We start from the raw sequence: 26,873 nt of genomic DNA, 5'->3' as shown, positions 1-26,873 counted from the left end.
AGTAACGTCTTTTCTGTAGACGTGCCAACTTTGGCAAAGGATTCAAAGAACGACGGGTTCGTGAATGTGATAGTTTAAGATATGCGTCATGTCCTCAAGTAAAGGTCGAAGGAAAACTGGCTTCATCTTTTTAGCAAACCGACCAGTTTGTCATGTAAACGCAGCGTTCAGCCTCCCAAACACTGGGCGTCTACAGTCTGCACATCAGCATCAGCCCAGTTCAAAATGATCCACTTGGTTCCTCAGAAAAGTGAAAGTGGGCGATTAAAACGTGCTGCTGCAGTTCAGGAACATTTTGTAGTGAAGGTGGAGAGATGTGGACGTGAGCTGATCTCAGTCAAGAGTTTATTAAAATGTACGAGCACAGCGTGGTGCAGGGCAGGCTTTGTGTTTTTGGGTTTGGGAATACAATAATAATACAGATTTAATCAAGAAAGTTTAGCTCCAGTCTGTGCTTTTGTTTTTAATTCAGGCTTATTTTGTAGAACAACTGTTTAACTGTTGATATTGGGAGCAGGAGCGGCTCGTTGGAATTTGCACAGCTGATATCAGTGTTGTACCAACTACACTAATCACCAGGACCAGATCACGAGGATGTCGTCTAACACGGCTCGGCCTCATCTCAACAGGAATCCCCCAAATAAGAACAAAAAAAGTCCCGCAGCCCGCCTCAGCCTCCAGCAAACCCTCTGTGACTTTGATTTAGTGCTTCAGCAGTCAGAGTTTGTCCCTCTGATGAGGTGTCACTCGTTGTATTTCACGACAGGGAGGGAGCCGAGTTGTGTTTAGCTCCTGCTAAATGTCACGGGATCCTTGCAGCGCTCTGATGTATTGTGTTGCATTATCATCAGGGATTGCCTGGGCTCAGCGCCGCCTCACAAGTCGATGTGTTTATCTGCAACGCCGGGTTAAAGCTAAAGAGTCTGCGCTCGCCCGAGTTCGCCTCGCACGCCGTCGGATCAGACGGCGTTAAAAAGGAGACTGATGTTGTTTTGGATTGGCGGCGCTAGCGTGGACTCAGGTATATGACCCGTGTTTATGATGTTTGAGCGGAAGGCCCGCGGTTCACGAGCTCCTCGCATCGATAAGGAGCAGCGAGTTTATGACTTGTGTTACGCCTGGCGTGGATTACAGCGTCTGATGAGGGACGGAAGAGACTTCACGAGCAGGAACTGGGCTTTAAATACAAAGTGAGAGAAGAAGAAAACCAACATGATGTTAAAGGAAGCTCAGCGGAGTTTTGGAGTGTTTTGATGTTTCTCTCTGTGGATGTTTTCCCACATAGCTGATATGATCCTTAACTGGCCCTCAGCAACGCTTCTGTGCCGCCGCTCTACTGGTTGAACAGTTAATCGAAATATTACCGCAGTATGAACACGTGCAATACAGCGTCCTCGCCAGGATCTTTTTTACGGCGTACCGGGGAGGAAGGGTCGTCGACGGGTTAGCGGCAAATACACTAGCAAATAGCAGCGTTAGCGATGAAGGCGACGGTAGAGAAACTCCATCAGCGCTTGTTGTTAAATATTTTCAAGTTACGTACCCTCGGAAACAGCGTATCGGCCCGATTTGCAGCTTAATTTTTTCAGGCAGCAGCGGCCGTTACTCTGTTAGGACGCTGGCGTTTTCCAAATCGCAGGTTTTTTGATGTAGGCAATAAGATGTCGCATTTAAAATCGAGCTCTGTAGCCGTACAGAGAAGTCGACAAACCGTATTATCCAGACGTAACAGAGAATGTTCTCATGTTGTAGTATCTTGTAAAATGAAAGCAGTGTGAGCTTTTAGCGTATTGTGCTAACACGCTGACCCTTTAGTTTTGCCCACAGTAAGTTCCAGGTGGACTCTGAGGATCCTGTTATATAACATTTGCTCTGCACATCATTAAGTTTGCTGCTTTTATTTTGAAAGTCCCGTCTATGTTGTCGAGGTCTTCGCAGTCATTCAGCTGCTTCTCCAGCGAGTCTCGTGTTACGTGAACGGACTCTAAACTCGCCCTGTGCCACTGCAGCTGCTGATCGTAGTTCTTGCTCGGCTCCGTAAATCTTCCCGTAATAAACCGTCACCAGCTGTGGTCCGGTGCTGCCTGGTCAGCTCGCGGGTCGGGACGGCAGAGGTCGGTGCTAGCTGACCGCCGCAAACCAAAATCCTGCTGCAGCCTTTCTGTTGGCGCACGGATGACAAGATTTTAATGGTCCTGTTTAGTTTGATTGGAATGAAGGGCCAGGCTGGTGTTGGTGGCGCTCTGAGAAATGTGATGGTTTTGTGGCCTTGGCGGGGAAAAACATACTTTTGAGCCAACGTGGGCCGCTGCTGGGATCCTTCAATATCAGAGCGATCATTTCACCAAAATTGCCTCACAGCCCGACAGTGTTCCCGGAGGCTGGGCCACTGCAGCTCCATCCACACTCTGCTAGTGCTGCTGCTGAGGCTGCTGGGCCAGTGATTGCTCAGTAGAAGTGCACAGCTCTGTGGCACGGCAAAATGAAACTGCCAATAAAGACGGGAGCCTCGTGCTGTGTCATGCTGCCCCGCGAGCACAACAGAAGCCACGGCGGTGACGGTGATATAAATTGTTGGCGGTGGTGTCACCATCAGTATGTTTCATCACCGTATATAACAGAAGCGGCGTAGTGGGACTGGCGTGTCAGCACTCTTTTGGTTGACAATAACAAAGCTGTCAGCGACAGCAGCACATGCATTAAAGAGACGGGCCACTGGGCTGCATGGGGCTTTTGTTATTTTATTTTGTGCACAGCCACCACAGTGGTTGGAGGCTTCAGGGGTTACGCCAAACATTTCTGTGCCAGATGGAGGATGTGCTCACAGCGTCGGAGGCCTTGAACACACTGTTTGAACTTATGAATGGAGGACAAGCAAGAAGTTTGTGTGTGAGTTAATAAATAGCCAACGTTTGGTATTATCAAGGCCTTGCTTATTGGGAGCTGAGTGTGAGTGTGTGGAGGGTTGGTTTCTGACTTTGTTCACCTTTGTGGTCTGTTAGAGCCAATATGTCCATACGCTGATGTTATTGGCTGATATCGGCCTATCACAGATATGCAGGTGTCCTTTAATGCAATGTAAGGAAAAATAGTTGCTTACAATAATTTAGAAAGGGTGTCATCATACAGTTTTGGGCTCCAATGTTTTTTAACAGTAAGTACCGTAAATTCTGGACTATTGAGGCACCTGAATATAAGCCACGCCCACTGACTTTAAAAAGAAAACCAGGTGTGTACATATACAGGCCGCACTTGTCTCTAAGCTGCAGGTTGAAACACGAGATATTCACACAGAAAGATGTTTTAAACGTTTAATTAAATATGTAGCGGTAACATACACAAATACGTAGAGGCTTTTTTCTGAACAGTTCCTGTAACACAGCTGGTTAAGGAAATAAAAACTACAGCAGCTACCAGGAAAAGTCACTGATGGCTATCTTCATCTTCCTCCTGCACTAAAACCACTAAAGTCGTCTTTAACAGCCTCAGAATCACTTCCTCAGTCTCTCTGTCGGTGTCGCTCTCAACGTCGCTTTGGTCTCGAAGCAAATACTTAAAAATCCATAAATTAGCCGCATCGTTGTTTAAGCCGCAGCGTTCAAAGCGTGTGGAAAAGGTAGTGGCTTATAGTCCGGACATTACGGTACAGTCTGCACCACAGCGAGTAGTCGGTGCAATATGTTGGTGGAACGTAAAACAAGGACGCAGCCGATAAATCGACAGCCGTGCAAAGCAGCATTGGCATTTAAAAAAAATAAAAATCCAGTATATATGTACTAACGAATTTGGTGAAACTGTTCCAACACCTCAGTACGCTGTTCTGGTTGGAAACTACTCTGGCTGGTGTTCTCAAATCTCTCAAATCTCACAACGCCATCAGAGCCACAATCAGGTGTTGTGTCATGTTCACTTAGTTGAAAGAGTGTTTTGTTTCAAAGAGGGTAAAAATGAAGGGCAGCATGAATATTGGCTAAAATTATAATCACAATTATTTTAATCAGTTGTGACGTCAAGATCATTCATCGCAATTATTTATTGATTTTAGGGAGTAAGTATTTTTATTTTATTATTATTATTTATTGGGATATTTCTGAGCGCATCCTTTTAAACATCGCAGCCAATCATGTTTATTTAATTGTGGGAAGCCAGAGTTGTGACGGAGATAAATATTGGATGAGCTGCGCAGCCCGACTGTGTTGTTTACCTCCAGAGTCCCCTTAAAGCTAACCAGTTAGCGTGCCTCTCTGCAGGCTGGAGCGCATTAGTGTTTCCCTTTTAACTTTGATCCAGCAGCAGCAGCAGCAGCAGCAGGGGGTTGGGAGGCAGGTAGCTTGTATTAGTGTATTCTAAAATGAATTTAGTGAGTGACAGTGATACACATCTATCTGTGCACCCTCGGCTACCCCCCTGGATGCTGCTGCATGCAAGTGTGTTGGTCCTCATCTCGCCCTGGTTAAAGGGTTATTGATGAAGGCAGAGATAAAAACACAGGCTTCATATTTCACGTGTGATCCGGGAGATAGCCGTCCTGACAGCCTCTCGCGCTGCTTTTACAGCAAACCTCATTCCTGGCGTGTCCTCCAGCGAGCCCTCTGCAACCCTCTCCAGCCACACCCAGCTGCTCCCGCCCGGCTGCTGGAAGGTTATCTGTGCCGTTGCTCCGCAGCCTCCTCGCTGAAGGCCCTAGTGAGACGGTGGAGAGGGGAAAGACAGAGGAGTCAATGGAAACAATGACTAAAGGGAAAAAATAAAAGGCACAGAAGGGAATTCAGGTCAGGCAAAACAGGGGAGGAAGCAGCGAGCAAGAAGGAGCCTGGAAAAAAAAAAAAAAGACATCTTAATGTTGAGTGATTTCTAGTGCACACTGTTATGCAATCCAGCAACACTCCAGCATCACCTCAGTGTGCAGCTTTAGTAATTACTGCAGGGTTGAATCACAGTTTCACTGAAAATGGAGCATTATAGGTTTCACGGCTCTGGTTCTGATTGCAGGCTGAAGCTTTACATTTCTACCTCGGCCTCCCGCGGTGCACGTGGGCAGCAGCCTCACCGGTGCGTCGGCGGCTCCCTCTGTCCTCAGAGCCAAGAGGTGAGCCATTGTTCAGGCGTCTGAATGAGTGTCAGTCACATGGGCAGGCCATTCAGCGCCCGTGTGCAGCTTCTGGCTCTTTCATTGCATTAGTGAGGGATTGTTTTACAGTTTCATGATTTTTGAAATATTTCACCGACAGTTTGGTGTCGCCTGCATCTAGACTTGGAAAAACCTGCGTCAAAGCTGCACTGTGGTGTTTTATTCTGACAAATACTTTTATTGTGTTTTTCGGTAGCACTGTTTACATCTGGTTGCACGTTAGCCGCCTCCGTCCTCTCTGCCTCTTATGGCTGCTGCTGGCATGTCTGCAGATGGAGTTGTGTGTGTTGCATTGTGCGCACATTAAAGCTGCAGTGGATTATTGGAAAGTCGAGAAAAATGCCAACTGCAGTTTCCTAAAGCCTAAGATCATGTTGCCAAAGAGCTGGGTTCGCTCAGCCAACAGTCCCGAACACGGGGCGGCACAATCACAACGATGAGCAGGATTCCTTTGATCAATATTGAGGTCATGATTTCAGGGGGAAAATATTTGTGTTGCGCTTCAGGAAAAGTCTTTCGTTTTAGCGTGGCGCTGCGTTCTCACTACCGTACAAACAGGAAGTGTAAACGAAGTCGTACCCTAAACGCCTCGCTGGCTGCTCGTTATCTAAGAACACGGTGGTTTCCAGACGCTCCCTCAACACGTCACAGAGGCCTCTAGTCTCCGCTCAGCTGTGGGGTCACAATTAGCTCCAAAGAAATGAAATCAGGTGTTCTACCGTCAGATCCACCAAGTTACATCTGAGTAATCTGATCTTAATGTACCGTTTTTTATGAATATAGCGCTTTTACCGTCAATATCGCAGTTCGTCATTTGTCTGTGTGAAGCCAGAAATGTAGTCGTGAATATTCGATTAATTGTGCATGTTTCCTGTTTCATCAGATAAAAAATGATCAAAGCAATAAGCCTTAATGAGAGAATGCTTTACATGTTTATCACCAAACTCTGAAGCATCTCGTCGCTAAAACCAAAAGGCGCTGCAGAATGGAGCTGCACGCCGAATAATTTCTGATTTTTTTTTACTTTTTTTTTTAAATATATAAATCCGGGTCAGAACCAAAGGCCCGATATGAGCCTTATGCAGATTCTTCTGTTCTCTTTTGTGTTTGCTTGTGTTTTTAGCTTATTATATGTTTAAATTGTATATTTTGTAGCTTATTATATGTTTAAATTGTATATTTTGTAGCTTATTATAGGTTCAGCTTAAATACTTTTTAGTGAGTATATTTTTCAACTTTCAACAAGGGTTCAGGAGAAACTCAACTTCAGTTCTTTGTATATGTACTCATGTGTCAGAACTGACAGTAAAGTGAGTTTGACTTGTCAACTGTTAAATCGTCGCTGAATATTTTGGTAATCGATTTATTGTGAGAGGTGTTTTTTTAAAGGAAAGCTTTTCTAACAATGTTTTGTTTATCAACCTCTATGACAGTAAACTGATTATATTTAAATTAATGTGCCGTTAATCCGGTAACGTTCTGAATAGAGGCAGGTTTTGCATTAACATAACGAAATAATTCAAATTTAAAATGCATTTACTACAAATAAATCTTCTCTTTGGAGGTCTGAGAGAACAGAAACCATGGATCTTGTGAAGAGTTTGTGCTGCGTTCTGTCCTTTCTTAGACATGCATACGTGACTTTTAAAAGCATTTCACTTTTTGTTTTCTGTCTAACTGAGTTTTGAACTCCTTCCTGCTGCAGGTTCTGAGCCCATGGTCCAAAGCCCCGACTGAACGTACTGGTGGTGCAAACAGACTTACTACTGTGGTGAGTGATCTGCAGCCGGGCCGGCTTCAAAACGTTTGGACCTGCTCGAGGTCGTGAAGACTGAACATTAAAAATCCGTAACTCTCAAAAATCAAGGCAACCTGGATTTTTCTAGCTTGTCCTTCAACAACAATAGCATCCGAATAATCAGTAAATTACCATAACCGTCTTACAGAAATAGCTTTTTGTTGCTTGATGATGGGAAAATGAAGGTCGTCTTTGTGTAAGTTACTGGACACAAATCAATGATAGCTTTTACGTAATATGAAGTGTTCTGGTCAGACAGATGTAGCCTGTGTTCATCATGCAGTTCAGTGCCGATGTATTAAAGGTTCATATAGACAATTAGTAAATGCTTTACCGACTTTGCTGGTTCAAGTAAATGGATGAACCCCTGAAAGGCTGTTATTTAGCATTTTGCTTTAATTTAAATGGACAGCAAAGAAGTCAAGATGAAAAAAAAGCTGAAAGGAGGTGGTATGACACAACACTGGAATCAGAAAGTGGACGTCACAGATTCATGGTGTGAGTCCGTTTGGCTGCTGGCTGGTTTGGTTTCACAAAAACAAATGAGGAGAAGCCACGTGAGAGCATCGGTGCTGCTCATTGGTGGAGGCGTTCTGTGTGTGTCCACCAAGGCAGAAGGTGCTCGGTTGTGGTCCAGGTCAGACCTCGGTTCACTCTCTGGCCATCTGCTAGCATCTGTTGATTTTGGGCAGACGTCGGGGCTGTAGCATGACACAACATTCAAGCAACCAGTTCGGTGCATTTTCAGTACAAGAGTTAAGACCTGACTTTCAGGAGTTAGACATGGAGGTTGGATTACGTCCCTGCCGCGGACAGACCGGCCCAGGGTTGGTTTGTAAATGGACCTGCTTCCTCTGAGGCAGCGGTTCTCAAACGTTTTGAGCCACGACCCCCAAGATAGCATAAGTTTGTGTTCACGAGCCCTCATTTTGAATTTTTAATGTATCATGAGTCATAACTTTGTTGTTCAGGTATTAATGCGTTAAAAATGAATTCCACAGATTCATCTCTTTACATTAATTTTCTTTTTAATGAATGAATGAATTGGATTAATTTTACACAAATTAAAGTGAAAAAATATATAAAAACAAAAGAAAACAAGTTAAAAAGAACAAAGAAAGAATAATAATATAATCAAATCATAATATTAACAAGTTCAAAAAAGGAGTGGGAAGAAATAAACACTTTTAATTCTGACAGCCCTGATACTCATTTATTTGATAAATGTAGGCTGTATTTTTATTTTTATTTATTTTTACAATGATCTGGCGACCCCCTGACATTATCTTGGGACCCCCATGGAGGTCCCGACCCCCAGTTTGAGACCCACTGCTCTGAGGAGCGCCGGTGCTCTTTTGAGTCACATCCAGCAGAACAAAAGCAGAAGTCGGTTTTAAAAATCCCCTGAACGGACTGAACCACAGGTAGCACCGTGGAGCACGTTTCCCATGAACCCTGCTGCTTCCTGTATCCCCTCCACTCCCCCGTCGTCTTATTTTACTGAGGAGAACAAAAACACGCTGGAAGTGAGTTTATTTTCGCCCTTTCAAGTTTCGGCGACTTCCACTGGAGGATCGACACCGTCTTCCTGTTTGGACCTGTTAAAGAATCCAGCGGGTTTCCTGTGAACTCTGCACACAACAAACAAGCAGCAGAAGAGCCGCAGAAGCTCCGAGTCTCTGCGGTGATGCTCGCTGACAGCGTTGAACCACGATGCTGTGGCAGCTGCACGTCTGTGGCGGTTCGCCGTCTTAACGCCGGCTCAGCCCGATTGGAGGGCGTTGTTTTCCTCGCTGCTCGTCTCATTCATGACGTTTCGACTCGCTCTGGGTGTCATTTACATTAACAGCCTATAAGTTCTCGTGCATGGTTTTCATCTTTTGGTAGCAGCGACCGAGAGCCGAGCCGTTCTGCGTACAGCGCAGGAAGTCATTTTTTATTGCGGTGTGATGTGAAACAGATGGGTGAAGTTGATGTCAGAGGCGCGTTTTGTTGTCACGCTGAGCGAGGTCCGTTTGGTTAGCAGCTAGAACCTCCTCATGTTGGCTAGCGTTGGTTTGTGCCCTGCAGAAACCTTCCAGCAGCAACTTTGCCGTTAATTTCACGCCGACTCCTGGTGTCGTACGAAACACGTAGTCGGTGTTCGATGACCTCGAAGCGGCGTCGCTCTCATCTTCCCCCGTGTCAGGTTATCTCTCTCGTTTCTGAACTGTGAAAAGTGCCGGCCTCCTGTTTTTGAATCGTATTTTTTTATTAATGCAGTTGAGCAGAACACTGTGTTGCTCTCACAAGGCTGTTGTATGTAACAGGAGAAGAAAGAGGCCTTTGTTCTGTAATGATTCAGCCCCCTGTATTGATTCAGTGCAGCGGTTTGAATAGGAATCAGCTGGAGAGTGCTGCGCCTCCTCCACAATGTGCCACTCTCAAAACACACTACAAACACTTCTGGCGCTCCTCCACCGGTGCGTCCTGAAGGAAGCGACACATTCCACGCCTCTCGCAAAGTGCACGTCCCTGGTTAACCCGAACGGCCGAAACCCTTCTCAGTCTGGGAGGAATAAAGGGACAGAAATGGAGATAAACACAGATAAGGCCGGGGTGTTTCCATTGGTAGACATCAACAGTTTTCTGTCTTGGAGCTGCACAGTAGAACAACCTCTGGGTGAAGAATGGTCACTTGTGGTTGTTTATAATTGTGTTGCAATCAAATTTAAAGCTGCATCAGGCCCTCTGGTATTACTGAGGAGTCGGGTTGTGTCCGGTTCAGATATCCTGAGAGCTCACATCAGGATTAACACGAAGGCTTCATTCGACCGTCCGTCTTCTCTGCATGGAAAAGCTGACGACCATCCTTCATCTGTTTAGATCCAGTGCGTCCGGAGAAGTCGTTGCGGTCCTGTTAGCTGTTAGCAAGAAGCGTGTTTCTATCATGTTTTTATATATTTTTTTTAAAAATCACTGTTTGTTGCACTAATTTGAGGCGGTTCTTGACTTTATGGAAAACAGTTCATGTGGGATGGAAACACCTTTGATTGTCTTTGTCTCTACATAGCATGAAACAATTCCAGCTTTCCCAGATATGTCTCCTGAACACTTCTCTGGGTTTTCATTCTGGCTTCTTCCCCTTTATAACCTAGAGCGCCACCTCCTGGGGACACTGATTTCTTCTACGATCCTGATTCACATTTGCATTTTTTTTGTTTGACGATTACGTGAACGCATGACTAAAGAGAGAGAGAGCGCGGGGAGAGCAGGGTGTAAGCCACAAATACATCAGTGTGTAGTAAACACTGACACCTTTACGCCTCGAGTAGCGTTTTGGCTAGCTAGTCTCCATGTCTGACACCGACACCGTCTTCAACCATCTATACAAGGCGAGGTTATTTAGGGTTTTGCTGTCCACATGCATCCGTCTGTGGAAGACCGGAAAGATTACATGATAAGACATCGGTAACGACGCACAATGAAATATATAAGGAGTCAGCTATGAACCAGGCATCACTAGGGTGGAGCTACAGAGGCTCATTTTGTAGATGATCCATCTGGTCAATGGCAATTTGTAAACTTCCTGTTCTCGTCCGTAATAAAAGGTTATGCGGCATGATCCAAAGTGAAAATGAAAAGAAGCTGGAAGCTGTTGTGACTCTCTTCCACGACTGGTTCCAGTTGCTAGCCTGTTAGCAGTTAGCTCAGTAGTCACCAAACCTTTAGCTCTAAATATTTCATGAAGACGAGCCATCGAGCTCCTGTTATCCGTCTAGCTCTGTTTCTTGTATAAAGTCAGGGCTTAACTAATTCCTCTCAGTCTGCTAAACATCACATTCAAGCAGCAGCGTTTTTCCAACAATAGCAGGCTTCAGGCCAGCGTTATCAGGCCACTTCAATTAACTGAATTGCTGGATGTATGTAGAGCTTTGCAGTGAACTGTCATGGTGACAAAAGCCCAGGAAGTGGAGCCCGAGCTGACGGCCGACTGCTGCACACGTTAAATAACCTCGTTAGATGTGTGTTTATGGATTAACTGACCGTTCAGGTTACACGGTTTGTACATGACTCATTATTAGTAATTGTATTAACAGTGCTTAAAGTAAACCACATTTATTCTCCTCGGTAGTGAGGGAGCCTCCACAGGTAACGGAGTTCAGCACGTCTCACTCCCAGGACTCCCGCCTCGCTCACCACTACTCACGGCCACCCGACACCTCCAGCTGTCAATAAATCGGCTCATCCTATTTGTCCGTCGCACTGCCTCCTCTCTCTCTGTCTGTTACTGGAAATAGACGCTCCACTGGTTCTTAGGTGAGGGTATGTGGATTAGCGGCTTACTACAGTAAAACCATTCAAAAAACCCACAGTAAACAAAGGCCCTAATCTGGGACGTCAAGTGTAAAGCATGGAGACACAAGGTTCAGGCCAGAGGCGACCATGACAGTGTTCAATACTTTATGCTGATTAAAGTCTCGATATGAATGTACAGCGTTCCAGCTGTAGCTTCCAGGTCTGCAGGTTGTTGTGGTCGTTTTGTGGTTCTTTCTGGTGTTGTTTGGTCTCTTGTCATTGAAGTGTTGGTGTTAGCGGTGGAGCCCGGCACCGTAATGGTTTTATCACCTGTAGCGCTGCAGTAAATCTGATTCCTGTCCCATTATGGAGATTGCAAAGCCGGCTGTAGCCTTGACTTCCTCCAGATCTGTACATCAGACTTGACCTTCTAAAGAGATTCTCAAAGTGAGCGGGATTGTGACTTAGGCTCGGCCTGCTAATCTAAGCCGGAACGGCAGCTCGCCGTGAGATAACCGCCGCTGATTCAGTGGCCCTCGCTGACCTGCTGCATTCAGATGGACACGAGCTGCCCGGAGCAGGTTGAACTGCCCGTCAAGCGAGGCTAGCTGGCAGGGCCTACATGCTACCATCTGTCAGCGACAGACAGCTAGCCTCGCTGACCTCGCATAGGCCATGTGAGGCAGGGCTGCGCTTGCCAATGCAATCTGTCACTCAGAGAGACTAGTAGCCCCGGAGAGGGGGAGGGGAGAGCCCCATGCAGATTGTGGTTGATTTGTGTTGCCGCTGCGCCGCACACACAACCACACGGCGGGACGACAACACGTTTACACTGAGCAGCCGTCACACTCAGAGCTGTGAGGGTTGAGTTTGTGACGAAGCTGATTGAGGTGAACGTTCTGTAATAACCCGACGACAGCGTTGTTGTTCCTCGTCTGAGGTGAATATTCCTGAGTGTCTGTGTTGTACTTGGCCAAAGTTAACAAAACAACAACTGGAGATTAATATACAGACAGAAGACAAATGAAATGACAAACATAAACTGTCTTAGTAAGGTGTTGGGCCACCATGTGCCACCAGAACACCTTCAGTGCTTCTTGGCTTTGATTTTCCAGGTCTCTGGAGCTCCACTGGAGGTCATTTGTTCCTTTTTTGCTGTTTTAATGATGCGGGTGGAGAGCGCTAGCTAACGCTGTGGCAATCGACCGAGTGTTATTATTACAAATAATAATAAATACTAAACCCTCGGTTCACCAAACAGCCTTGTGTATGGAAACATACTCTGGGTACAATAAAGGCCGCAGGTCAGACGTGGACATCTGTGTTTAAAAAGTTTATAAAGCATTTTGTGTAAAGAATGAGAAAAATAAGTCGACTCTTACTGCTATTGTTCCTTTAGTCTCAGGATTTGGCAGATTTGAATATGGTGGACGTTTTGGGAGGATCGTTAAAGGAACAGGAACTAAAATGTTTCAGACAATAAAAGATTTTGGGGGTTTTGAGCTTTAAAATGTGTGAAGATGTGCAGGTGGAGTCCCAGAAAACATTACAAACGTTCTGAAGGTCCTTGAACAAATCATGCATGACCAAATTAAAGCCCTGATGTGTTAACATGACTTTATTCTATATGCATCATTTACATTTTTGCAAAAACAAGCAGTTTGCACGAGACGGCAGATTCTGTAAAGACAAAGAGGACCCCAACATTCGGGGCTCCTCGGGGCGACTGTAAAGCCATTAATGACTCAGATGTCTGATGACCCAGAACTCAGCAGCTTTTTGGCTAAACTGGGCTGAACTGCAGGCTGTGTTTATGCAGATAACAGACAAGTGTGGAAACAAATTTAAAAGGTAAAATAACAGTAACCACTTCTCCATGTTTGAGGCCTGTTTCCGTCTGTCCATGGTCGTGCCGTTTCCATGGAGGTGCAGTGAAAAATAAGCCAACAGTGAGAAAACAATAAAAACCCCAGAAACTGCTCAGAGGGTTAAACACCGGCGACCACGCTGTCCTTTCAAATGAGTATCAGGGTTGGTTCTGTTGCCACATGTGTGTTGTTCCATGTTGTCCACCCGGCCGTTCTCCTGTCCGTCTCCTGGCAGTCGGCCGTCTCTGGCCGTTGGTCGCAGCAGCAGGAATCTGTTTTTCATGATTTCAACCGGGGTCGGGAGAAACTGGATCCATTTCAAGAGACAATGAAGAATATGGGTTTGCTGTGAATCATCCCATCCCCCCGCTGCCTCGGCTTCTCTCTGCTTCTCTGAAAATAGACCCAAACCGTCAGGTCTCAGACAGAGCCTTTAAATAGGAATGAGCCCCATTTCCTCTGCTCTGCTGCAGGGTGGAATCAGAGCAGCAGCCATCACAGCTCGGGTCTCCTTTACGCGTCGAAACAAAAAAGCCTTCAAAGAACACGACACCTGAGCGGCGGATATTATTATCACACTTGGGAGAGACGAAGAGACGCACAATGCAGCGAGACACGGCGGCGTGGAAGTCGAGTTTCACTGCACACACCTGATATTTTACAAAAGGACGGGAGCTTTATCACAATGAAGCTCGTGGAAAGTCTTCTCTCGTTGACTAGTGGTCGTTCACATCCTTCCTCCAGCACCGAGGACATCAGAGGAGCGATGCCACGTAGCCCCAGAACGCTGCACCAGTAGCACTAATGTCACACGTTGGCTCACATAATACGACAGTAATGAACACTGATGTCTTGTTTAATTTGGGGTTGGGCAAACGTCGGGACACCACCCATGAATTTGCACTCGCTCGCTGTCACTGAACTATTTCCATTATCTGCGCGGTGCTGGTTTGGATCTTAAACCCAGTGCTGATGTCAGCGCTGGGGTTCTGGCCACAGATATATCCTGGGAACTCTGGTGCGCTTTGATGTCTTGTGGTTTTTGTGATCCGTCACAGAACCGCCGTGTTATTTTTGGTTGCTTTGTACATTTCAGAAAAACGAATAATAAGTCGTGTGTTTATCTTTAATCTTTTGACCTTTAAAAGCCGTTGTCGGGCTGGTGTGATGAATTAAGTTACGTGTGGCCGGCGCTGACGTAACGGATCATGTGCTGCGGCGCTGAATGGAGCTTTAAGTGCCAACAGAGAGAAGCCTTATAAAGATAGTAAGCTGGACTCCGTGGATATGCAGTGGTTATTTGTGTGCACGTTATACTACGATGCTTCAAAGTATTTGGTGATATAATGGTGTCACAGTGTAGTATGAGGCAGTAATGGGTTTCAAAAGAGGTATACCTTCCCTAAGAGGGCTCAGATCATCTGTTCCCTCAGCTGTAGGGTTTCTCAATAAGCTTTTGGCGCCGTAGGCTACATACACGGTCCTGGTAACTCACCTGATGACATCCATGTTTCTATGTACTGTGCTGCTCTATGGTATGAATTTCGACTGCTGTTGCAAATCAAGTTGCCCAAACTGGGACGATAAAGACTTTCTAATCTAAGTATTGGCATCAAAAATGTAATATATTGAAAGTACAGTAACCTACAAGGCCCGTGCATGTCAGAACACGTGTTGTACATTAGCAGAGAGCATTGTGGGAGCTCAGCTAGCAAAGTGAAACCATGACAGAGGGTCCTGTGACGTGTTGTCCTCTAACGTAAGGTTGGCGGTTCGATCCCCTCCACAGTCGAAGTGTCCTTGGCCCAGACATCGAACCTGAAGTTGCTCCCAGTGGCAGCACCTTGCATGGCAGCTCTGTGGCCGTTGGTGTATGAATGTGATCAACTCTCAGATGTACGTCGCTTAAATGAAATTGTAAATTGCTTAATGACATCCGGCCAGAGCTCTGGCGTGTTACTGAGTTCAGTAAGCTGTTGCATCTTTACATGCATGTAGTCTGATGGATACCGTGAGTCAGAAGGATGTGTTGTAGGATTGTGTGTTGTGGTGTTGCGCGATGCATCACGGTATAATTTATTGTCATAGTACAGTCAGACTCATTGTGCAACAAATTCTAAATTATTGTGACCTATTTCCTTGTTGTTTGACTTCAACGCTCGTACGTGCGGTACATGTCCAGGAAGTTAAAACGAGCGCGCCCTCATAAAAACACAAAATGAAAACGTGCTTTGATGCCAGCGTCACGTTGTTCTTCCTGCTGGCGTGCGAACAAAAGCTAAGCGCGGTCAGGTTCGGTGCGGCGGCTCGAGTTGCATCACTGATGAGGTGTGATGTTTTTATCACACCTTCTTATCGGAGCGAAGAAACTTTTGATTGCGTCTCACCTTCCAGTTAATGAATTATGGATGATAACCCAGGGCGACTCTGGTTTACTTAGTGATATTGATTTCATATTGTGAAGGACACACTTGTGTTCTCACTAACGCGTCGCGGTTAACGAGTTGTAATTGTCGTGTCCTGACTTTTTGGGTCCCTGGTTGAGCTGATGTACTGTACAGGCCCGGCAGCTTCCGGCAGCATTCACAGGGACGGAGGGGGAGGAGAGACGAAACCAACAGACAGAGATTTCCTTCTCCTCTCCCATCCCCCCCTCTGCTCTCCCACACTGTCAACACACAGCTCCCGGCTGCAGCTGGCGGCTCCACAGCGCCACTGCAGCGCGCTGGCCGGGGACGGAACTGCGGCTGGCTGTTTACAAACCGGCGGTCGTCCCCGGGCAGCGCCGCCGCTGTCAGGTGGGATTTACACAGAAGGTCTGAGCGATCACTGGCTGAACAGTCTGCAGGTTTTCATTTCAGACAAACACAACAGCGGGTGATTTTATTTATACGGTGCCTCCTGTGTATTGATCAGCAGCTGCAGCCTGGATGTGCTGCTAATCCTTCATGGTACAGTCCACGTGTTTATCTGATGAATTACAGTGTGCTGTTGGCTGATTACCACTTATCATTACAGAGAAACTATAGCTTAAAAAAACTGACATTGTTTTGTATAAATTCAGATAGTTTAGGTTGGTAACAACTCAGTTATAACACCGCGTACTCGTCAATTTAAGTTAAAATTGTAGTTTTCCAAAGTTTATGTTGATATTACAGATATATAGTATCTAGAAATGAAGTTTTAAAATTCCAAATTACTTTTTCTTGTATAGTTCTTGTTAATGGCTCCACCCTCATGTAAAAGTTTGTTAGATTTATCCCAGAAACTATGAACTGATTTCCTTTAAGTTGAAAAAATACACCTGATAACAACCTTCACAGCCAGCAACAGTTTTCCTCGACTGTCTTGGTGCATCTGCTTCACCCTCTGAACCACAAGAAATTTCTTGGCATTGTTTGCTTCTGTCACATTTGTTCTCACGGTGGGCTCGTTTTTCACTGCGATATAAAGTCGTGCACTTCTGTGGAAACAACACAACTATGGCTGGAAGTAGAGAGAACTCCGAAGTGTCCTTTGTGCTGATGAATAAAGTTACAGTGCCATAAATCATAAAAAAGGAAAAAAATCTAAGTTGAATTTCATTTATAAATATATATATATATATATACTGGGGGTGGGACTTTAACACGAAAATATCACATTAAAGTCCCACCTCTAATATGCTCTAAAACGTTAATTACAATTAATTACAACAAAAATAATGGTCCTCCGATCACACTGATGCACCAGATGCATGCTTGGACTGATAGAGAGTAAGTTTCATTTTAACAAACTGCCTGATGGAAGCCTGGACCAGAGCCTGGTTTGGTGCAACTTGTGCAAAAAAGACTTTGCATCCCACCGAAGCACATGGAGCTGTCGGTACCACCTGAATGCAAAGCAGCGAGCACAGAAACCGGCGGAGCTGTTAGCGCTAGCAGTCCTGGATAGCAACGAATTTTTTTTTAACGTGTTATTTTTGTTGTAATTAATTAATCGGAATTAACACGTCAAAGTCCCACCCCTAATATATATATACAAACCTGGAATCAGCATCTTCAGAATTTTTCCAAATGTCCACAGATGTCACCACCTACTGGATAAAAACATGGCTGCACATAACGTAGATATTGTACCACTTGGATTTTTAATGTGTTTGTATAAACACAGCCTGCAGTTCAGCCAGAAAGTCCAGACTCTGTCGACGCCACTGTTGGTTTCAGCTGACGGCTCCAGGACCAGCAGCTGAGGCAGGTTTTATTTTTGCTGTTTTACAGAACCTGGTTGGTTCTCCGTCTGGTCGGGGCACAATTAGCTCAACTGGTAGCAGAAACAGTGCTAACAAAGAGATCATTGTTTGGTTTTCTTTCAACAAAATTCTCAGTCAGGAGAAAATAATTTTGAGTGTTTTCCTGGTTTTGAGGAGTCGTCTTTGCATGACGCCGGATCCTTCTTAGAAATAATCTTCATTTGACAGTTTGCTTGTTTAGCGCCTCTATGCTGATCTCCACCTCTCTCATATTGAACCCTGACATCTTCACCGTCCAAACAAATCCACCATCAGAACTTTTAAAGGCCCACCAGTGACGGTCCTGAGGCCGAATCCCAGACCAGGCAACTTGGTGAAATTAAGCTTTTAGATGATGTTGCCGCTAATTAGCTGTGCTGCTGTTGTTTTAAGGCGATGTCGGCGTGGAAGCAGCTGTTTTGAATTAAGGCACATAATTGTACGCTGCATCGGGTGATTTATGCCGGTAATACGCTGCAGACGCACCGAGCATCGATCCTCTGCACCTCGGAGCTGGTTAACCGAGGAGCCTAATAGATAGAGGGATGGAGATAGATGGATACAGGACTAGACGCAGAGTGAGACCGTCTGTCAGGTACAATGAGGACTCGCCACCTCGTGTTGTCACCTGATCATTTTCTACCTTGTTAACAGTTTACCACAGGGATGTTTTAAAAAGTCTTCTTGTCTTATTTTTGCAGTAGAAGGAATAGTTGCTGTTTCAGTGGTGATACGGCGTCAAGCTCAGTTGCTGTTTTACTGTTTGTGTCGGTTTCAGTGCCGTTTGTCAGAAGCCACAGCGATGTAAACACAGCCGGTCTGTCACGAGTTAAACGTTCACTACGTCTGAACTTAGTCACAAAAGGTGTTTCTGTCTCCCAGCAGCTCCTGTCAAGTCAAAAACCTCCTCGAGTGAGCGTGGAGAGTTTTTAGCTTTCTGATGCAGCACCTGAAAATAACAAGACGTTCTCCTGTTGATCCGGAGTTGTTTTATTCTGAGAACTAACACATGATGAGGTGTGTTTGGTGTTACATCAGTGTGTTGTTTGGGTCCATGTTGATTCAGCTCTGTGGATATTTAATGCTGTCGTTTGTTGCTGTTCTGTGTTGTGTTGCATCATTTCCTGAATGGTTGCTTCCAATATGTGTGCCTAATATTACAGCGCCAAAATTCTGATTTTCTATAGTTACACATATATGTTGGAGTAATATTGATAATTTAAAAATGATAAGGTCATTGTTTCCATCAAGTTATTCCTCAAACTAGTTGGCAGCTTTTCCTAAACACACCACCATCTGCTCAGTCAGTGCTCTGCTACATGTGCTGCAGACAGAGTATTATAAACAATGGACAATGCATGAATCACTTGCAGTCAATGAGCCAGACTTTCCGTCTGCCAGCTAGATCTTTGCTGCATGTCACTTTGAGAAATCGCACCAAAATGCCCCCCAAAAAAGAGAACATAACCATGTTCATCATCTTAGTTCAGCGTGTGAGAATTTGCTAATTCAAAACTAACCACAAACAACAACTTGGGCTGTTTGAAATCTCATTGGGATTGGGCAGGACGCAGAATAAGATGCTTGGGGTTATTTACCAGCTCGGTAAATAGCCCCAAGCATCTTATTCTGCGTCCTGCTCTGTAAGAAAGTTTTCATATCAGACGTCGTGTATGTGGATATATCCGTGCCAGGCAGATATCGGCCCACAGATATCGGTCAGATGTGATCCTGAAGGTCCGTGTTGGAGCCGGTCACATGTCTTGAAACCACCCTGCTCTGAGCACTTTATTTTTGCCCCGCTGTGGTATTTTCATACATCATGTCGTAAACACAGGCTGGCCACAAAGTGCAGGGGCGTGGCATGTTCTGAAAAGTTGGTAGGCAGCTGAATGTAATGTTTGCAGTATGCTGCTGTTGTAAAGTGGAAGTGAAAGCAGCCCGACAGCTGCTTATGATTTAATAATAGGCCTAATTCAGTGCAGTGTGTCTGCAGTGCTGGGAGTCATGGGGCAGCAGCAGCAGCTCCTCGTTTCAACATGACAAAACGCTGCTGCCTCTGTAACTGGGCTAAAGTTAGATGGGATTCTTCTCTGCAGGAGGTGGTTTCTGTTATTTTGTCCACCTGCTGCTGCTGCATCTCTGCCCCTCAGAACAATCTGCCTGCCGACGGTCGTCTCCGTGGAGAACATGATCGTCTCTCGGTGGAGACGGAGGGTCCAGGCACAGATAAGAGTCACTGGGCCAACATGGCCGAAAACAACACCAGCTCTTCTTCTGCTGCTGCCGTCTCCCGGGTCAGAACAGATCCCCAACCTGCTCCACAGAGTCTCCTGTGGAAGTGATGCAACCGGCTCTGAGTCTTGTTGTTGTTGTTGTTGTACGCTGGATGAGCAGAACCAGACACTCTGAGTTCACACAGCGCCGCGTGCAGCGTGTATCCTGTGACCGGTTTATTAGGTTATCATTAAACATTAATTAATCTTCTCTTCTAATTACCTGTGCAAAGCTGATAGCATCGCCGTGTGAGATTCTACAGTTTACTGATCCTGGTCTCCGGTCTCAGTCCGATCCCGCCGCCCCTCCCTGGGTTCTGCAGCGTTACGGCCGCGGGTCATGTTGGACGTTCAGCCGCTTCCGGGCGACGAACATCCGACATCCTGAGAAGAGAACCGTAACCTTGTGCTCACAGTACCCAGGAGGCAGCGTTTCATCCACTTAAATGCCACTAAATGCACACGGAGCCTCCTCCTCCTGGGAGAGGGGCTGCACACGCTGAGCTTTACTCGGCTGATTATTCTCAGGGGAAGCGGGCTTTGAGCCGGGCCTTGTTTGGAATCTGCTCTCTGGCTCCCCGACAGTTGTTGTTAAAGTTGCAGCTCGCAGACAGAAGCGGCGTCGGATCGAGACCCCCGCCATGCGCCCGGGCGGCAGGAGGCGACAATGCTGATTTCCTTCCTCCTCGTGTTTTGCATTTGAGCGTCTTGTAGTCGATCGGTACGCAAAGTAGTTTACAGGAGCCTCACAAAACTCTGTAAAAGACTAATTCCCACAAACGTCATGGCAGATGGGAACACCTTTTCCATGTTTCTGTCATAGATGGACAGAGTTTTGCCTGTTTCTTCTTCTACTGTTGGTCTTTCTTTTGTGACATTTCTAAAGTTTTCTTTAAATCTGCTTGACTAGTATATAAACCTGTGGGTAACGTTAACTCACCCGGTGTTGATCGATGTGTTGCTGTTGAGGAGACGCTGCGAGACGAACTGCTCATGCTCCATGAATCTTGTTGCATTTGGTTCCAGCTGAGTCTGAATAATCAACCAGGATTCCATTTTCACACATTAATACGTGATTAGTATCTGGATTGTGGTTAATGGCGTCTTATTTTACCACCTCCGCATTTATACCTGGAAATAAAATACACAAAATCAGCCACAGCATTAAAACTAGCTGCCTAATGCTCTGTAGGTTCTGTGGTGTCCGGCTCCAGGACGTTGGCAGGGGGGTCCTGAGAGTTTGGATCAGATTAGGATCTTGGGGATCTGGAGACCGAGTCAACACCTTGGACTCTGTCTTGAGCAGGACCTGAGCAGTGTTTTCACTGTGGCGGGGCACGTGGTCCTGCTGGGGGAGGCTCGAGTGCTTCATGCTAACGTGTTTCTCAGCTGGGAACCCACAAACATCACAGCTCGGTTAGAATCTCAGTCTTGGAGTCACAGCGACATTCTGAGTTTTGCAGAACTTAAATGTGTTGCGTGAGTTCAGGCCACACCGGTTTGCTCAGGCGCCGTAGCTGATAGACAACAACCGGTGTGGAGATGTGGAGCTCGTGCTGGAGAGCATTTGGACCACGTGGTGCCCCGGACAGAGGAAGTCTCATCTCCTACTGAAGGTTCTGAGTCTCACGTATTGAGAACGGCACGTCTGAAGGTTACACCCCGACTTTCTCCAGGTGGAACGCAGAGCTGTTGACTTTCCTACTTGTTAGACAGATTTTATGTTCGCTGGCTGGAGTCCAAATGCTGCACGAGTCTGTCCAATCCGATCACGTTCTGATTGCTGTCCCACCTGTAGCAGCGTATTTCTTTCTTTATTTAGATGGAGGTGTGAAAGGGAGCTACGACGGTATTTGGAGAAAGAATAACTTCACATTTCTTCATCTTGTAGGGGAAGTTGAGCATCATTAGCAGGAATGTAAACAAGATATTTACCACCAGAGCTTTAAAGTAATAAATATAGTATTTAAATGTTCATTTGCAGCCTAAACACAACATTAAAGGCAGAAACGTCGTCTGAAGTTGCTTCGATTTATGATTTTAAATGGAAAACAAAGTGAAAAGTGAACCATCCTGACACAGAAACAGCTGATCAGCGTTACATCATCACCTACGCATGTCTGTAAAAAAACAAATCAGCGTTTCCTGAGGTTATGTGGGAGGACGGTTACAAGTTTAAGAGGTGATGCTCTTTGTTTGAACACCAGTGGAGCCGAGCGCTGGATAACTGTCCACCAGCTGCTCCTTCTGTCTGTTTGTGAAGACCGCGAGAAGCCGCCTCCTCTTCTACCTGCTCTCACGTGTGACTGCAAACCACACAAGGGCGCAGAAATGAAGACCCGCTAGATTTGTCTGAGCAGAAACCACCCAGTCAACCCGAAACCAGAGCAGACTTTGGTGTGCGCCACGTCAGCAGGCGTCACAGTCTGATGAAGAAAAACTGCATCATGTGTTGTGTGTGTTGTGTTTAGCGCCACTGACGAAGCTTCCTCTGTTCTCCAGGCTCGGTGTGTGCGTGCTGACCTCATGGTGTAACAGGAGTAAAGATGAGCATTAGCAGTGATGAGGTCAACTTCCTGGTCTACAGATACCTACAGGAGTCAGGTAACACGCTCTCATCCTTCACCGTCTCCACTGGAGACGCTTTTAATTGTTGAATGATTTCTTTTCAGATTCTGTTGTTGTCATTTCTATGTGTCATTTGTATTCATGGACAAATCGATGTCGTTTTTTTGTATGTGACATAAAGCGGGTCCATTCAGCACCACTTGACCCGTCTGACAGGTCGACTCGGAGGCCGTGTGAACACAACACAGCCTGCTTGTTGCATAAAAGGCAGAATCTAGAGTTGTTTAAGGAGACTGACACCATAAACACGAGTGTATAGCTCAGGACAAACAGTACAGTCTGTCTGCTGAACACGCTTTTATTACCTCACAATAAAGAGAGGAGAGTGACGGCTGATCGGTCTGAAGGTAAACACAGAAATGAACCCTTCTGGAGTGGACGTACCTCACAGTGATGTCCACCTGGTGACGCTGGCCTCACACTCACACAGGACAGCTACGAGGACGGCTGCAGCTTGTTTCGGTTTCGATGGTTGGCTGTGTTTCCTGGGAGTCCGCAGACCTGATGGAGGCATCCAGGAGGACAGCACTCGTCGGGAAACTGGTGGTTTTCCTGCGCTGGCCGTTCTGCTGCAAACTGTGGGACCTGCTGGCGGCGGACTGGGATGCGTCCGTGGATAAGAGGAATCCCATCCGTGGAACTACAACTAATGGACCTGCAGCTTTGACCGAACATCCTGGAAGACGGTGTTTCACCTCCATCGACTGGAAGGACTGAACGCTCAGGAGAAGCTGCTACGACAAGTCGACGTTCTGCACGCTAAATGGAAAGCTTACCACATGTAAACAAAGCAGCAGTGATCATGTCATCTGGCAGGTTCCTCCAGATGGAGATCCTTAATGCGGTTAGCAAAATGGCTGCTCCAGACGGCTAATTTCTGTGTTTACTCTCAGTCAAACTCCAAAGCTGCGGGGAGCTCACGCTAGTCTCCCCTTTAGACACAGTCCTGTGCTGCTGCTCTCCTCCATAAGCATGACTCAGAGATCCACACATAAATGGGAAAGATGCCAGGTTAGAATACACTGCTAGCAACATCAGGCGCCGATCGGGACGGATTTGGTTCCACAGTTTGGTGTTTTTCAGACAGAAAATGAGTCAAAAATAATCCAGCAGCTTACTCACAGGATGTAGATTGTGGGTTTATGTCTATAACCATCTTCAAAAATCCCCTTTATTACGGTAAACAGCACCTACACGCTGAAGTTCTGGATGAATTAATGACAGCAGCCCGCTAAAGTTCCACCAAAATAACTTGTCGGACGTCGTTTTCAGGAGAATCTGCTGCTGCAGAATCCGCTCAATACGACTGTGATTGGTTTGAATAAATGCAAACAGACCAGAGCTTTTTATTTTCTCCCCTTCCTCCAGCAGAATGATAGAAAAGTGTTCAGGACGGTCTGACTGTGAGAGACTAGTGGGACAATAAATAACCTTCATCTGCTCCGTACGACACAGATGGCGAGAAAAAAAATCTGGTCGCTGATATTTTGATCTTCAGTACGTAAAAGCCAGATAATAGAGACTGTTAGCTTTTAGCGCACACATCCTGTACTCAGTGGTTAGCGTAGCATGAATTTGAATATATTTAAACTTTGGCATTCTTGTGAATGTAAGTTAAAAATAGGAATTCCACTGAAGTCATGGTCCATTTACTAATCAAATGTTCATGGACGGTTGCAGACTGATAGTTGTTCACGATCATCTGGACGCCATTTGTTTGTCACATGTGTTTTAATTCCCACAACATTTAAAGAGCGCCACAGCTATCGTTTCTTTAGCATCGTGACCAGAGAACAGAAACACTGTGAACATTCAGTCCAGCTATCTGGTGACTGTGTTGAGTGGCAGAAACAAAAAAAAAACTCTGTTGGACGGTTGAGAAATGCTCAACAATCTTAAAAAAAAAAAAAGAAGAAGTTGCAGTGAAAGTGACGGATTTATGACGGCGCAGGAATTTGTGTTAGAAGCGAAGCGGAGCAACAGCGGCTGTGATGTACAGTATGTCATCGCCTTCCAGAGGGAGAAAGTAAAAATACACTCTGTGTCCTCACCTCTCTCCTCCTCCTCCTCCTCCTCTCCAGGGTTCTCCCACTCAGCGTTTACCTTTGGTATAGAGAGTCACATCAGCCAGTCCAACATCAATGGTGCTCTGGTTCCCCCTGCTGCCCTCATCAGCATCATCCAGAAGGGCCTGCAGTACGTGGAGGCTGAAGTCAGCATCAATGAGGTGGGACACACACTCTCGTCTTTGTTATTTTGGGCTTTGAAGTTGTTTTTTGTTTTTTTTGTTTTTTGAGCCTGGCTGCAGGCAGAAAGCTTTATCCCCTAAACAACACACTCTGGCTGTTTGAGCTTGTGGATCTTTTTTAGAACCTCCTTCTGAGAAAACAACAACATGGGACAACCCCAAAGAATATACCTACATCTGTAACATCTGCTGTCCTGGATTAACCCTGTTTTAACCCTCTGAGCTCCCAACAAACCCCTGGGTGTTTACTGTAGTCACATCTGTACCCACCGTGAGCTCCTTTTATATTTATAGAAAGTCCTGGAGCTCCATGGAAACGGCACAACCGGAGCTACAAGCGGAGCAAACTTAAGACCGCCTGTTGTGACTAAATTATATTGTCAGAAAGCCACAATTTCTGCAATGACTTATTTTACAAAAATCAACAAAACCTGACAGTGTGAGTGTTTGCAGTGGTACCGGTGGCTCTACGTTATATAGATATTTACTGTTTACATCCATAATTTTGTTCCATATTTGTCTCTCTGCTCTGCGTAAACACAACCTGCAGTTCAGCTTTGCAATGAGATCACAGATAAATGTCACGACTTTAGGGTCAGATTTGCTTAAGTTTCCTGAAGGAACCACTCATCACACATTTAAGAATTAGTGTAAAGTTGAAAATCTGGAAGCTCTGTCTGTTTTTATAGTTTCTGGCTCTGACAAGTTGTGTGATGTTGGTCATTTTTAAATATGTCTTTTCAAAGATAGATATAGAAAGAGAATCGTCTGCTCCCGTCTAACCGGTCGCGTCTCTCCCTCCGTAGGACGGCACGTTATTCGACGGCCGGCCCATCGAGTCCCTGTCCCTGATCGATGCGGTGATGCCGGACGTGGTCCAGACGAGGCAGCAGGCCTACCGGGACAAAATGGCCCAGCAGCAGGCCGCAGCTTCAGCGCCGGCGTCGGCCACCGGGGGCAGCATCGCCGGCAACGCCAAGAACGGAGAGAATACTGCCAACGGGGAGGAGAACGGAGCCCACGCCTTAGCAAGTGAGTGAGGCGTTCACGGGCGGGACAGGTGATCGCCGGATACCTGAAGCTGCCTTTTATCGGGCGTGAAGTAAAACAAGTTGATCTGTAGTTCACATCGAAACACAGCCGGTGGCCGCCAGAGCCTGGACCAATCAGCTGCTCCACTATGACTATGAAGTAGATAGTTTAGCTGCTTTAGCACATGCTAACAGAGTAAACGTGAAGCAGTTCACGGGTTTTAACACCAATAAGTTCACTGTGTAGAGAGCATTGTGGGACAACGTGTACAGAAACAACAGTCAGATCTTTCATGTTTGTAGCCACAGAGTGGAGACATGACGGACAACCATCGGGCTCAGTCAGGGAACAAAACTAAAGAATAAAAGGACCCAACAGCTGTTTAGTACATTCAGGAATAACGTCCTTATTCACCACGCTGGGCTTCGTTTATTAATAATCTGTCAGACTGTCTAACTCTGGCATTGATTTCATTCCAACATGTATGTATTAAGCCCAGCTTCCACAGACATGATGAGGCATTCCTAGTCCTCAGGGTAATAGTGAACGCAAAGAGAGACAGAAAGCGAGACAAGTAATGAGATTTGGGGGAGAACTTTGCAAAGTTAAGCCACTAAAGTCACTGAACTGGCCCCAGACGAGGCAGGTGGAGCTCCTCACTGTGAATGGTTGGTGCTGTTGTTGTCATGGTGATGCTCCATGTGCTTACTCCATGAAACCCGATGGTACAAACTGATGCAGCGTCTGTGAAGACGAGCGTTTCCTTGCACTTGCAACGGGGTGCGTAGTAACAAACAGAAAGCTTGTGTGGAAACGAGAGGTTCACGTCCTCAAAGCTTCACAGGAGAGGCTGCAGGAGGCTGTAGGTGGAGGTGCAGCTGCATCATGAGCCTCCAGCTGAGAGCTGTGTTTTGGTCAAATTGCATTTTTTATTCTTGTTATATTATATTATTATTACTGGACGTAGCTGACTGTGTTCTGTGTTTTCTCAGACAACCACGCAGACCTGATGGAGGTGGACGGAGACGTGGAGATCCCTCAGAACAAGGCCATGGTCTTGAGGGGCCACGAGTCGGAGGTCTTTATCTGTGCCTGGAACCCAGTCAGTGATCTGCTGGCGTCAGGGTGAGTCCTCCAGCCTCGTTCTGCTGCCCTCCTAAGATCAGAGGAGGTGTTCCGATCCGACGTAAGGCCGCTTCTGTAGTTTCTGACTTTTTGTGGATAGACTGTTCCAGCCAAAGAGAAATGTCATCAGCTGTGTCAACGGTAATCAAAACACCATCTTTAGCTGCCAAAGACGTGCTCGGATTACCGTCAGCAGCGAAGGAGGAACTGTTCAGAGCA

At 46.1% G+C, this 26,873-nt stretch overlaps 1 protein-coding gene across 1 annotated transcript in view; it reads left to right on the top strand.

Annotated features, from left to right (window-relative positions):
- Positions 1–26,828, top strand: part of LOC103376167 (F-box-like/WD repeat-containing protein TBL1XR1) — a 41,255-nt gene extending 14,427 nt beyond the window's left edge. The window contains exons 2-6 of the mRNA XM_008306536.1: positions 6,837–6,902; positions 22,124–22,225; positions 24,331–24,476; positions 25,304–25,529; positions 26,522–26,828. Coding sequence (XP_008304758.1) covers positions 22,168–22,225; positions 24,331–24,476; positions 25,304–25,529; positions 26,522–26,658 — 567 coding nt within the window. The 5' untranslated portion in view covers positions 6,837–6,902; positions 22,124–22,167 and the 3' untranslated portion in view covers positions 26,659–26,828. The remainder of the gene's footprint in view (positions 1–6,836; positions 6,903–22,123; positions 22,226–24,330; positions 24,477–25,303; positions 25,530–26,521) is intronic.
- The last annotated feature ends 45 nt before the right edge of the window (positions 26,829–26,873 follow it).

Source organism: Stegastes partitus, unplaced genomic scaffold (genome assembly GCF_000690725.1).
Source record: "Stegastes partitus isolate 25-593 unplaced genomic scaffold, Stegastes_partitus-1.0.2 Scaffold3689, whole genome shotgun sequence".
NCBI lineage: Eukaryota > Metazoa > Chordata > Actinopteri > Pomacentridae > Stegastes > Stegastes partitus.
Note: the sequence above shows the minus strand (reverse complement) of the source record. Positions and strands in the feature narration are given on the sequence as shown.